This window comes from Impatiens glandulifera, chromosome 1 (genome assembly GCF_907164915.1).
Source record: "Impatiens glandulifera chromosome 1, dImpGla2.1, whole genome shotgun sequence".
NCBI classification, from domain to species: Eukaryota; Viridiplantae; Streptophyta; class Magnoliopsida; order Ericales; family Balsaminaceae; genus Impatiens; species Impatiens glandulifera.
This window is the reverse complement of record NC_061862.1, coordinates 115,204,450-115,219,049: the sequence shown is the minus strand read 5'-3', so window position 1 is coordinate 115,219,049 and position 14,600 is coordinate 115,204,450. Positions and strand designations below refer to the sequence as shown.

General features: G+C 34.1%; 1 protein-coding gene across 3 annotated transcripts; it reads right to left on the bottom strand.

Moving 5' to 3' along the window:
* Positions 1-212: 212 nt before the first annotated feature.
* LOC124919626 (myosin-binding protein 1-like) lies at positions 213-9,623 on the bottom strand. Of its 3 annotated transcripts, none has more exons than XM_047459905.1 (5): positions 9,347-9,623; positions 7,809-9,155; positions 6,682-6,762; positions 5,181-6,327; positions 213-719 (listed from the first exon to the last, which is right to left on the bottom strand). In XM_047459905.1, the coding sequence occupies exons 2-4, from the start codon at positions 9,127-9,129 to the stop codon at positions 5,276-5,278; spliced, it is 2,454 nt and encodes an 817-aa protein (XP_047315861.1). In that variant the 5' UTR covers positions 9,130-9,155; positions 9,347-9,623; the 3' UTR covers positions 213-719; positions 5,181-5,275. The 3 variants fall into 3 exon arrangements, with proteins under 3 accessions (XP_047315861.1, XP_047315860.1, XP_047315862.1); XM_047459904.1 differs by having other exon boundaries at positions 213-644; positions 9,347-9,622; XM_047459906.1 differs by lacking the exon at positions 6,682-6,762 and having other exon boundaries at positions 213-644.
* Positions 9,624-14,600: the final 4,977 nt, after the last annotated feature.

Below are 14,600 nucleotides of genomic sequence, written 5' to 3'. Positions count from 1 at the left end.
TTCCACTATGAGTCTATGATGATACATACATAAATCATACAATGTTTTATATATTTCTCGAAACTTCTGTTATATTCTCAGTCTCGGACAACAATAAAGGTTATCATAATGCGTTTCAAAACTTTCACAATGATTCCAACAAATTTACAAGAAAATGTAAAATCCAAACGGGACTTCACTGCCCAATGCCTTACAAAACTGCAGGAGCTGACTGAATATAAATAAAGTTTCAAAATGGTAATAATTAATTAGTACATGTACACATTATTATGATCAAAGAAACCCAAGAATTTACTTACATATATAAAATAAATACAACTTGGATAACTACATAAATAAATAAATATATATATATATATGCTCACATACCAATACATATTTTATTGAAAACCAAAGTTTCTCACAATGATACTTATATCCTTTTTCACACAATAACACACTCAATGAAGAAATTAATGCTACAAGTTATAGCCAATTTTGGAGGAAAGGACGTTTTTCCACCCTTTTCCAGCCGTCTAAAGTATCAAGACATATAACCTGGTGGAACTTCAAGCTTCTATTGAAGGAAAAGAAAGCATATAAATAAAATCTTCTGCCTTTTTTTCATTCGTCCCACCAAACAACAGAACCCTGATGACAATAGCCTGAAATATAGAAGATAGTTGTTTATTACTGAATTGATGTCCTCAGACAGTGCAATTTCTGAATTGTTTCTTGACCTGGTTTTACACGTAAAATAAATAAGAAAATAACTAGCTACTATTAACACGGTATCATAAGCTCTAAATACTATCAGGGGAATGATTCAGAAAAGAACTTTGGATTATGAATAGAGAATATATGCTTTGCTTAACTTAATTTGTGGTTTTGTTATGTTCTTCTCTTTTTGTTTGTTGAAATATTAGAATTTGTATTAATAAATTGTTAAATTGGCGATTCTAATAGTACAATAAAGATCCCATGTATTTAGGGATTAAGAGTTGGCATACTATGCAATTAATAGAAGCATGTCATTTACTACCACTTAAGGTGGCTAGAAACAGAGTTAAAGGTGGTTTTGGAGGACTCAATTCTCTCTTCACGATGATGATTTGGCAGGAAAGTGAAAATACATGGATACTTAACGAGCATTCATTGATAAAGTGAGAGTTTGATGGAATGACCAGAACTGCCTTCTTTATTTCAAGAACGTTAACAATGGATGAATGGAATAATGACGGGGAGCAATTTTAAATCTATTGATGTTTCATTTCCTACGGACATTAATATTGATTTGTTAGTGGAACTTTAAGGATGACGAAAGCTAATGATTGTGTGTCCTTGTGATGAGATGAGAGAAAATCAAAGCTAGAAAAATAAGTCGTGTGTGGCATTAAAGTGGGGGATAGAAATACTAAATTCTTCCATAAGAAAGTGAATGCTAGTATGGGGAAATATTATATATATACTTCACATTGATGGTAGAGATGTGGATGATATTTGAAATTAAGGATGATAATTCGCAGTAAGCCAGTAACTAGGAGGAATTGAGTTCAACGACATTTTGAGAAGTAGTCTTTGTTCTTAGAACATCTATTCTCTAAAAGGGTGAGGGGTAAAGTCCCCTAGAGCATATGGATTTACCATAGATTTCTATTTACTACCAAAAAGGCTTTGAAATTGAAGATTTTTATGGTAAAATAGGTCTTTCGGGTACAAAAAATTTTAAAAACTCAACTATTATTGTGTTGATCAAGAAAAAGTCCTGGTGTAAAGAACTTCCATCGTATAAATTTAGTCTCTTTCTTTTTATAAGATTGTGTGACAAAATGCTTAGCAAACAAGCTTAAGGATGTTTTGCCTTTGATTGTCTCTGACAATCATATGACCTTTTGTTAGGGGGGGACAAACTTATATACTGTTTTACTTGCAAATGTGTTTTGAAAAGGGGTGTAGCTAGAGCATTTTGCAAGTTGGATATTGAGAATGCATATAATCATGTTCATCCGGACTTTTAGAGCTGATGAAAATGATGGGATTGATTTCATTTAGCGTTCGACCACGTGTTTATTTGTGTTGGTTAATTTAGTGTAGTGAGGTTTCTTTGGAAACTCAAAATGTCTACGAGAAGGCAACCCTCGTCACTTCTCTTGTTTGTTATCAATCAGGACTTAAGTCGCAAGGTATCATTAATTGGTTGAAAATTGGTTCACCAAGGAATGAGTTAGCGATTTTACACCTGTTTTTGTTGATGATACCTTATGCATGACCTCAAGTTCATGGGCATAGGAGAAGAATTTTGATCCCTTTTGAGGCATTAACGAGGCTTAGGATAAACATCGATAAATCAAATATTGTCATTAGGATGAGTTGATTGGAATGTTGGGTTTCGTAAAAGGTAACTTCCCATCGACTTATCTAGAGCTATCTCTCGGTGCATCGACTAAAAGTAAGGACATTTGGAATGAGGTCTTCAAAAGAATGGAAAGAAAACCATCTACCATGAAAATTAGTAGGTACTTATGTAAGAGGAAGAGTTGTTCATATTAGGAATCTGTTGGCCTCCCTACCTACTTACATGTCTTTATTCCCTGTTCCAAATTTTGTTTCTATAGGTGACTAATGAGGAATATTCTTTGGGGCACTAACTCATTTTCGATAATGCACATTGTTTGATGGAAGACTGTGAAGAGAAGTGTAAGCTTAGGAGCTTACCTTGAGGGTTATTTTTGCTTTTAATAAATCTATTTGCACATCCAAATGGTGCTCGAGACTTTCAGAGCGAAAGAAAGATGATTCGTTCTAAATACTAAGGATTTCTCCCATAATTATGGGGTTAGTGAATGGAAAAGCATAACCCTTATAAGGAAGAGTTTCAATAAAGCAACTATTTCTCAGTGGGGAATGCTAAAGTTGATTGGTCTATAGATTGGACAGACAATTTGTGTAATGACATGAAGTTGTATGATGCTGTTCCACCCGTTAATTGAGGCTGTTATCTGCTAAGATGCCAATATTGGGGATATTGTACAAGGATGATGAGATGGATTTCCAAATCTTCTTTACTTTAAGTGTTGTCTTAATGAATAAAAGTTATCTGCTAAGATGCCAATATTGGCGATATTGTACAGGATGATGAGATGGATTTCCAAATCTTTTTTATTGTAAGTGTTGTCTTAATGATGAATAAAAGTTGACAAAGTAAAATTTGGTTGGTCTGACATAGGGAACTAGGTTCCGGGTACATTCTTGTGGAATAACAATGAATAACGCATTGTGAATTCAAGTTATATGCTACTTCGAGGGGAAGAGTCCTCTTCCTACCCATGTTAGGAATGTAGATGATTAGGCTAGTTTGACAGATGAAAATTTGGATCAATCTTATGATGTATATTTTATATTTTGAAAATGAGAACCGGGCATATTCAGCATCTTACTAAAACTTTTTTTTTTAAAAGGTCAACTTTCATAGAAAAAAAGAGCGTGAGAAACGTTATATGGTTACAAATGGGAGAAGGAAAAAAGAAATCAGAAAATAAAACAAAACGAAAGACAAAATTAGGAGCTAGATGCCGATAAGGTCAAAAAAATTATCAACCTGTACAAAAACCCCTCTTCCGAATAGAGGCAAACAAACACTTAGAGCATAAACCCTTTAATTTTTTGGTGCCACAACTCCTCACTTGGAAGGTTCTTCTGTTCATTTCTTTTCGAATCGGCCACCACCAGATGAGAGCGATGGACTTCTTGTCGTCCACAATATTATTGCTCTTGCACCAACTGATCCATTTCTCCCAAATGTTAGAAACTTTGGGAGTCACATCCCATTGAATATTTAGCAAGTTCTGCAAGAGCGCCCACATGTCTCTTGCAAAAACGCAGTGGAGAAGGATGTGATTGATTGTTACCTCACTCCACTCGCAAATACAACACCTACAAGTCAGGTGCATCTCTTTCTTTTGAAGCTTAACAGTGGTGAGGACCCCTTCGTGAATTGCTTCCCAAGAAAAATGAGATATCCTAGAAGGGGTTTTAGATTTCCACACATCTTTCCAGGGAAAACAAGTTGGGCACCTGGAAGAGTTGCATAATAGATGGTGCTAGGCTTAAAATCAGGAGATCCCTTCAAAATAAACTTGTCATTCGTCTCTAAATGGATGCAAGCATGTGCAAGTGAGTCAATAAGTCTAGATAGTCTTCCCTCTTCTTCATGTGAGAGTCTGCGTTGAAATGGATCTTCCAATCATGATTTCCAGAGATGAGTCTGAAGCAATCCGTCACTCTAGCTTTTTTTTTGTTGGACAGCTCAAAAAGATCCTTAAAAGAAACAACCAATGTTCAAGTTGGGAGTCAAGGGTCGTTGCAAAAGTCGACTTTTTTTACTGTTACCCATCAAGAAGGCTAAAAGGGGATGGAGAGTCTCCCACGATTTGCTAATGTGTTACCACGACTTGCTAATGTGTCCCCACGATTTGCTAATGTGTCCCCGCAGACTTCTTCCCATGTATGATCTCCCGAAGAGGGGCATCCACTCGTAGTCGCAAAGGCCATACTTGGAAATCAGAGCATTCTTCCAAAGACGATCACTTTCATTAAGCATTTCACTAAAACTTCTATAAATCATTTACATTAATAATACAAGGACTTCTGTTTTTCAAAAAAAGGGAAGGAATTGTAAAACTTTATCCAATAAATCTTTTTGGGTACAGTGTTTTACATGGTGGCATGCATACTCAAGATTAAGAAGAAATCATTTAATATTGCAAGCAGATTGAAAGGATTTAATATTGTGGAGAAATATGTCATGTCTTTCTTGTGAGCAAAACAATGTCTCAGTTGCTTCTTCAACACTGTATTTGTAAAAGAGTTTTAGAATTGTTATGGAGCCTTCTCAACTTTAAGCAAGGTTTGTTACCATGTTTAAAGAGTAACTTCCTTAGTCTCTTAACTTCCATCGTGAAGGTGTCTGTCTGCAACCTTCTTGTTGTGGGATATGGACTTGATTCAGAGCCTTAGATAGTGATTTAGTTTATTGTCTGAGTTTTTATTGTGTTGTTAATTTTGGCTTGTATATTATTTGGTTGTGACACTTTGTCGCCTTGTCAATGCGTTTTGATGAGGTTATTTAACAAATATTTAGCTTAAAAAACTAATGCAATACAGTTTATCAAATATCTATAGTAAATAATTAAGAAAAATACCTGATAATCAACACTGGATTTCTAACTGTTAGATGGTGGCATAGAGAGGAGACTTGGCTGTGCATGTTGGCTTCTTCCCAAATCTCAACATTACATCATTCATCATCAGTCAAGCCATCATCTGGGTGAACTTTCAGTGCTTCATCTCTTCTGCAGAATGAACTGACAGAAGTCTCAAGAGAACTATGTGTTCCTTTAAGACTCTCCATCTCCAGCCTGCGAATTAGGCTGGAAACATCATTAACAAGAGAAACATCGATTCCAGTACTATTTCTACTTCCAACCCCCATACTGAAACTTCGAAAATTGTCTGAATTGTTTTCTTCAATGCCATCATCATGAGATAATAGTACGAGCTTGTTCTCCAATTTTCTCAAGTTCTGTAAAATGTACAATCTCTCTTGACCCGGAATGGTGACATCATCAGAGGCTAATCGCAACTCATCATCCTCCATCATCGAAACATCGCCAAACTTAATTCTATAATACTCAACCTCTTCTTCCAGATCTTGAACTTCTTTTTCCTTATCCGTAAGAAGTTCATTCGTCTTGTGAAGTGCCTCGACATCATACTCGGCTTGTTCTTCCATCACACGAATGCATTGCAAGGCCTCCATATGAACAGCTGCTTTCTCCTCCTGCAATTTCGTGATCATGGCCATTGCCTGATTCGCAGCAACAGCCGAAGCATTCCTTTCCTCTTCAAGCTCCTTGTATAAAGCGTTCATTATTCTCTTATCATACTCAGCCTGACGTTTTAATCTGTCAATCTCATTTTCTCCTTCAATCTCGCCAACCACACTTCCATCTAGAGATAACCCGGATTCATTTCTCTCGAGGGATATTCTACTAACTACAGATACCCGAGGGCTCATATCGTAGGGTGGTAGCTCAGATCCTCGATTAGATGTCATTTGTGACAACAATAGCTTCAAATCTTCACTAAGTCGGGTTGACTCCTTTTGAGATATTTGCTGTAGGAACTTTCCAGATAACTGTCTTGACTTGTTAGCAACAGCCAGTTTATAAGCATCTCCAAGTTCCAAATCATTTGGAAAAAGTTGACTAGTTTCGCTTCCAATAATGCTTCTTTCTGAAGTTTCAATATTCACCATCAGGCTATCACCAGAATTTTGCTCCACATCCCCTTTTATCACAACAGAAAGAAAAATTAGTTTTTTCTTTATAATGTAAAATTTTGTATTCATGAACACGACTCCTAATAATCAAACAGTATCCATAACTTGGTTAACTAATTAACATAATTACTCTGCCTAATAACCTAAGTAATTGGACAACAAAATCCATATACAGGACAGAACTGAGAGACTAGCGAGATCATATTTCTTTTTTTTGGAAAAATGAAAATTTCATTAAAATCAGTCAACAAAGTAGCATTAGCTATGAAATACAACCGAGTACAACTCAGACTGGCGAGATCATTAAAATGAAAATATAACGTTAAGAAAGAGGGAAGTTCACTCTAAACTAGAATTACCACCTGCAACATGGTTCATTTTTGGACTAGTTTCGATTTCAGATACCACTCCATCCTCGTTGTCAACTTTTTGCTCCAATGTAGCTGTTGTTCATAGCATGTGAAACATTTGAAAACAAATGGAAGGAAATAAATCATGACGTATTGTTGTATAAGACAGCAATATACTTTGGAAGTAAAAAGAATATCAGAAATTGGAAGATAATAAAAGAGAAACCCTACTCAAATTAATAATTCTAACATACTAATCATTATACTTCTCATTACCCATACATGTGTTATCGCAGATTATCCCTTTAAACATGTTCTTTATTTCGTATCAGACGACTGACCCCACAAGTTCAATAACAAAAAATCCAAGCAGGGGAGCCTATGGCCTCATCTGGACACACTTGATGTTTTTGTATACATCTCAAGAATTTCACTAACGAAAATGTTTAGAAACTAAATTTAGTCAGACAAAAGTTCATAAATATTGTTTAGTTTTTGTATGTATAAACGGATCTAGATAAGAAGAAAAGTATTTCCAAATGGGACCTATATACATCCAAATAGAGCCTCATGCCCCTATAATAATGGTAGAGTAAGGGTTGGTCCTAAAGCAGAATTGACCGGTGGTGATTATTAATTATTTGAACCCATTATATAATCGTGAATGAGATGATTCTTATCTTAAAATTGCTAGTCACATTATATAATTCCTGAATGTCAATCTAGTCCTTTTGAATTTTAAAAAGCTTGCACAGGCACCCATAGTTATGAGCCATTTAAAATGAGTGGGAATCGAAATGAGCCATTTGGTCTCTTAGGCAAGACTTTTATCACTTGAGCTACCCTAGTGGGTTACCTGAATGTCAATCTAGTTAATGATATCAAATAAGTATTTCCAAATGGGGACCTGCTACAACCAAACAGCAATGGACTCAAATAAAAAAATAAGCAGACAAACTTTTTGAGCTCCTTTTTGTCTTCAAACTGCTAGCCAAATTATATAATCCAAAATGAGCAGTTTTTTTTGTCTTATAATTCCTAGTCACATTATATTATTCCTGAATGTCAATCTTGTGAATGATGTCAAATCCTAGTAAAAGATGTTAATTTTCAAGAAGAAATACTAAAGAAGAACGTACAGGTTGTTGTAGTTACTTCTTCTTGACAAAGGATTGCAATAATGTCAGATGACGGCCACTTCTCATCAAAGTGTTTCCACTTCTTTGTAGAAGACTCTTCATATCTCTTTTGTTCAACCTGTGACCAATTCAACTCTTCCAATCCATGCCCAACTGCTGAAACAGAATTGTCAACATTGACAAGAACCACTTGAGAGTCTACCATTTCGTCGAGCTCAGACAAAGAATCCAGACGTATCAATCTCTCCAAGCCCAAATCATGATCGAAATTAACAATTTGATGCTCATCATCGCCATTTTCATGAATCAAATCTTCAGATTCAGTGTCAGACGTAATCTTGACCTTTGTGTATCCAGCATCGTATAAAGGAGTATCAAAACTATTCTTTCTCATCATCAATGCAGCTTCAAAAGATCTAGAAGTAGTTTCCTTCGAGGTCTTCTTCTTCTTCAAGCCATATTCACTATCTACCATTTTGTCAAGCTTAGACAAAGAATCCAGATTAATTAATCTCTCCAAGCCCAAATCATGATCGAAATTAATATTTTGATGCTCATCATCACCATTTTCATGAATCGTGTCTTCAGATTCACTGTCTGATGTAATCTTGACCTTTGTGTATCCTACATCGTATAAAGGAGGATCAAAGCTATCATCCCTCATCTTCAATGGGGCTTTAAAAGATCTAGAAGAAGTTTCCTCCCCGATCTTCTTCCTCTTCATGTCATATTCACTACCGACTGATAAAAGTGCGTCAAGTTCAGTATGGTCCAACCGAGCTGATTTCGCTGAAAGCTGAGGACTCGCAGTGTGAATCTTTTTAGTCCAAACACCATTACAGCAAGAACATCTACTCAGACCATATTCGCGATCAGCAAAAGATGGGTCATCATCAAACTCATGAGTATCCCCAGCTCCCATTTTACCAACCAATAATCTGTATGTTTCAGCATTTGACCTATCTATAGTAGCGAAAGAGAAAAGACAGTTTTCACACATTCCATTAACATCTCCGAGTTTATTGTGCACTCGGCAAAATACAAGAGATGATATCTCCTGTTTATGATTCCCACATATCATATCCCAATAGAATTTATGTTTCGCATTGCCGAAAACATGGTCAAGTCTTGAGCATATTAGGCATGGTAAATGTAACTTGCAGTAAGCGGCAAATCTCATTATTAAATGTGAAAAACAGGAGTCAATGAACAACATAAACATCAGTAACCATTCAAAAACAGCTGAAGACAAAGCAGAAATGATATCTTGGCGACCTTCCTGTGATTGTGATTGAACAAATGAAGTGTCTTTCGTAGCCATTACTGTTTGATCTTCTCAGTATATGACTAAATAATCGGAAAAAAAAAATATTATCAGAAACCCAGAGGAAACATTGATAACATTAACTATGTAATCAGCAAACACTACAACAAAATCAAAGAAGAGACTATTCAATCTGATCAGCAAAACCACTTATCAACACATATGAATTGATATAAATAAAAATAGCAAGATCTCAATCAGAAGTTAAAATTACCTGATGATTTAAAGTAATAAGAATCTGAACAAGAAGGTAATGAATGATTCAGGAGAATGAAGTCGCCAAAATGTAAGTTGAAGAGACCAATATAGTCAATATTCGAAGGAACTACAAGTTGTTGTTGGGTAAGAGAGATCAAAGGGTAACACAATAAAATACGCGTTGAATAATCTGAAAACGGATGTAAGCGGGGCGCACGTTGCTTTCATTTGATCAGACTTGGTTATTAGACACAAAAAGGAAATGTATAAAGAAAGAAAGAAGGGGATGGAAAGAGGACAATGGGACCAAATGGTCGGCTGGAAAAATACAAATGACAACTACGACTACCGAAAGGCAACAATATGGCGGCCCACCCAATAACATCGCTGTTTTCCTCACTCTAAAAATGGGCAAAGAGACCGACCGGGGAGGGAAAAAGATGATTTAGTAACAATTACAAAAATCAGGTACTTTGATTGATTTTCTTCTCTTGCTCCTCGGATGTACATTTTCTCTTTATTTTTAGTAAAGAATCCATCTTACCTTTTGATATGGGATTGTTTCAATAACCAAGTAATATTTTCAAATAACTTTGTTTGATATATTATTGAAATCCTGAGTATTAGTTTGTCCGGGTTTTGTTTTAAAAAAAATATGACAAGAGAAAGAAAAGTGTCGATAATTTTGAAAAAAAATGATGATTATTATTTTTTTTTTTTTTTTTTAAAAATACTTAAAAGTTATTAATATATATAAATAAAATAAAAAATAATAATTTAAAATAAATGGTATATCATTATTTTGGTTAATTAAATAAATAATATAATTATTAATAAAGATAGAAAATTTAATTTTTTTTGGATTATTTTATAACTCAAACATGATTCTTCAAACAAAATAAAAATATTTAGTTTTTTAATTAATATATTTTAATTAGTATGATCACAAATAACACATAGGGATTGGATTGGATTGATATTTTTTTTATAAATTTAAATAAAAGAGTAATTTATATACTATGTTAAGAACATATATCCTATATTATATTTGGCAATTTAGATGTATTAATACTAAGTCATGTTTATAATTTTTAAATATATAATCATATACAATTCAATAATTTATTTTTTAACATACTTATAAATTAATTTATTATATTTAATGAAACAAACTAAATATAAAAATAACATAATAATAGTTTTTTTAAACTTATTAAATAGTTCAAGTGGTCCAAAAATAACAACAACAAAAAAACAATTAAAAGTTTAAATTTTAATAGAACTCCTGCTGCATTTGTTCTTTACATATGTTTTTTTTTTTTTTTTTATAGAAAGCTGTTAAAATAGAAAGTTTATATAAAATTGATTTATATATTTATGTAGCGGTACGATATATTAGTTATATAGGTATAAATTGTAAAGGGTATAAATTATAAGGAGATATTATGAGGTATAAATATATAAATTATTAGTGTTTGGTTGAGAATAAAAAATAAGTATAAATTATATATGTTTTATTATTTTGTGTGTAGTTAGTAAAAAAATGTAAAAGATTATTTTAATCTTATATTTTTTTTAAATTATTTTAATTCTTATTATAAGTAGTTTTGATTATTAATCATATTAAATTTTATAAAAAAAATAATAATATATAATTATTTTAAAAATGTATTTTTAAAATAAACAATACTATTATATTATATGGTTTACATTATTTTATAATTTTTTTAATTTAACCTATATAATTATATAAGGAAAATTTATTTATATATTAATTAATATTTAATTTTAAAATTTTACGTATTATTATAAATATTTTATATTAAAATAATATTAATTATTTGTATAAAATAAAATATTAACAACAATCATTTTAATATAATAATATTTGAAATTAGAATTATAAATTAGTTTCAAAAATAAATTATATAGATATAAGTTATATTAATTAATAATAATATTATTAATTTATATAATTAATTATAAATATTGATTATTAACCATGAAATACAATTTTATTTTATAAATTAATTTTATATATTATTAATTTTTAATTAACATTATTATTATTTTTAATCATTATATTTAATAATGTATAAAAATTATCACATTAAAAAAATGTATACTTCAAATAATATAATTTTTGTTTACATATATAAAAAAATATAAATTAAAAAATCAAATAAAAATAAGTAATTGTTAGGATTGGGGACGCTCTTGGAGGACCGGGATGTTTCCGGTTTCTGGAAGGTTAGCCGCTTACAACACACAACACACAATTTGGTGATAGTCTGGTTAGAGACTAAAACTTTTCTCAGCACTACACAAACTGTCACAGACTCTTGAACCGAGTTCAAGGGCGGAAATGTCTGTTTCAGTCTGAATCAACGTATGCGACTTTGATGAAATTTATGAGGAGTCGGTTTTAAGGATATGAGTGGACCGGTTTTGATTGAGGAGTAAGATTACGTTTTGGTTTGTGTTTAGGTTAAGTAAGTAGAAAGTAAATAAGAAATAAGTAAAAGACACGAGACAAGATTTTTTATGGATGTTCGGAGTAAACCCTCCTACGTCACCCCTTCTTCTCAAGTTATGAGAAGGATCTCCACTAACTTTCAAAGTTACAACAATTACACTACCGGTCGAGCCTAACTCGCTACTCGCCGGTTACACCAACTCACTCTTGAGGTAATACACTAACACAACACAAATAAAGCTTTCGGTAAATGACACAACGGTTTTGGATCGCGCGTGAGATTTCTTTCTCTCTTAAGATGTTCGTAACTGTCATAAATGAAGTCGCTTCGTCTTCCTTTTATAGTGAAACGCATTCCAACGGTCACTTTCTTCTCTCACCGTGAGATTGGTCAGTTCAGAGTCACGCCGGTGCAGAGAGGTTGCTTGCACGTTTCACCTTCCTAACACTTGGCAAGCATGCAGATACTCCTCAGGTAAAAATGACGTAGCCGGTTTGCAGATTTGGACACGTGTCAGGCATGCACCTTCCAGCTGTCTGAGTCGGATCAGTAAATCATCATTGTTTTTATTGCATGCTTCTGATCGGATCTTATCTTCTTTTATTTCTCCAAGACACGTCTAGTTCGTCACATTACGTCATCTTTGTAACTCTTAGTTTCCGGTTGACTCTGTCATATAATGATCCGGCTGGAATGTAGGCTTTTCTTTGCTAGCCGGTTTGTTGAGAATGTTGAAACCAGTTCCTCTTGATCTTGACTTGATCGTTTGGAACTGGATTGCTTTGAAATGTTCTTCAGCCGGTTTATGAAGTTCCAGTCGGTTTGTACAATTCGATTTGTTCCTGCACATAGAAGTTAATAGTTGTTTAGTTTTTTGGCCGGTTCCAAAAATTAACTTTACTTAATTTTTTTATCAATTTCTCCCTTTTTGATTATTTAGAATAAATATTCAAAAATTGTAATGTATGGCCGGTTTCAAAATTAACTTACTTAATTTTTTTTATCAATTTCTCCCTTTTTGATTAGAATAAATATTCAAAACTCGTAATGTATGGCCGGTTTGAAAATTAACTTACTTAATTTTTTTTATCAATTTCTCCCTTTTTGATTATTAGAATAAATATTCAAAACTCGTAATGTATGGCCGGTTTGAAAATTAACTTACTTAATTTTTCTATCAATTTCTCCATTTTTGATTATTTAGAATATATATTCAAAACTCGTAATGTGTGGCCGGTTTGAAAAATATGTTTAACAATTTCTCCCTATTTGATGTTTTTCTGTTTAAGAAAAATTTCAAAACATGTTTTGATTTTTCAAAGGATATCTAGTAAAATAATTACTTTAAAGTATGATAAAAGTGACTGAGTTCTGAGACAAAAACCAAACACAAGTAAATTGTTCATAAGAAAGAAATAAGCTAAGGATTGGATGACCCCCCCTTTTCGTTTTCTTTCTCCTTCCGCTTCCTTTCTTCCTCTTCTCTCGCCTTACATTCCCTATCTCTTCTTTCAGCGTCAATTTGCCATCCGGAAAATACACTTGATATACCGGGAGTTCGTTTGTTGAACCCGAAGCCGCCGCTTACTAGTGTGGGAGGTTGAGATGATTGGGCAATGACCGGACCGGAACTTGGAAATGCGGTTGATGTTTCAATTGCCTTCTTCTTTTGCCGGTTGAGTCGTGAAATATCCTCTTCTTCTTCTTCGTCAAGAGGTTGTTCATTTTGACCAACTAGTTGAGTCTCTTCTAGACCGCTTCGTTCCACCTGCTTTAGTAGAGTTTCAACCGCCTTTCGTTTGTTCTTGTTCCTCGTTTTCATTGAGTGAGAGGCTTGAGCCGGTGTGGATTCTTGTAGAGCGGCCTTTTCTTCCTCATTGCATTGCTTGGCCAACTCATGATCTTTGTCCTCAATTTCCTTTCTTAAGCGTTCCCTCTCCTTATCCTCGTCTTGAAGTCTCCTGGTCGTTTCAGCATCAGCACGAATATGCTCCCGAGTTTTATCAGCTTGTAATTTGGACAACTCCTCAATCTGAGCTGCCATAGCCTGCATCATATCGAGCAAAGGAGCGGTTGCAGTTTGAATGGATTCGGTGATCATCGATTTGATCGATGTTTGAACGGTTTCGGCAATTATTGATTTGATCGATGTTTGAACGGTTTTAGCTATCTCGGAGTGAATGGATGCCCGGATGGTTTCTGTCAGATTAGTTTTAACGGTTGCAATCTTCTCGTTTGTAGCAATGCTGTACTTATGGAGACAAGAAATAATGGTGTCAGCAACCACTTCCTTCATTTGCTCAAGTCCCAGGGCCTGATCAGTCTGTGGAAGAGCACTGTTCCGGTTTTCTACTGTCTTAGAGGACTCCCCGGTGTTAAAAATAGGTTTGCTCCGAAATTGATCGGCGTGCGTTAGAATAGTTTTGCACTCCTCTTTCCATTCTGCTTCTAGCTGGTCAACCTTTTGAGTAAGATCATTCTACACCTTCATGAACCGCTTAAGCATTCTTAATTCCATCGGAGTTAGTTTAGATCCTTCAGCCTTCTTCATGGCATCAGTTACCGCTTGCAGCTTTGCGTACTCTTCCATTACCATGGTTTTAGCATATGCGGCTTGAATAACGTCGGTCCCGGTTACCTTGAGAGCCTCCTCTTCCAGAGCCACGAGTTTCTCCCAGTACTCATTTCCGCTGAAATCCGGGATCATATTTGATAACTTCGTTTCGCAGCGCAGCCTGACCCATAGATGATAAGACGTGGCCAGGTCTTCAGCTTCCCTGTTCATATCTTGAA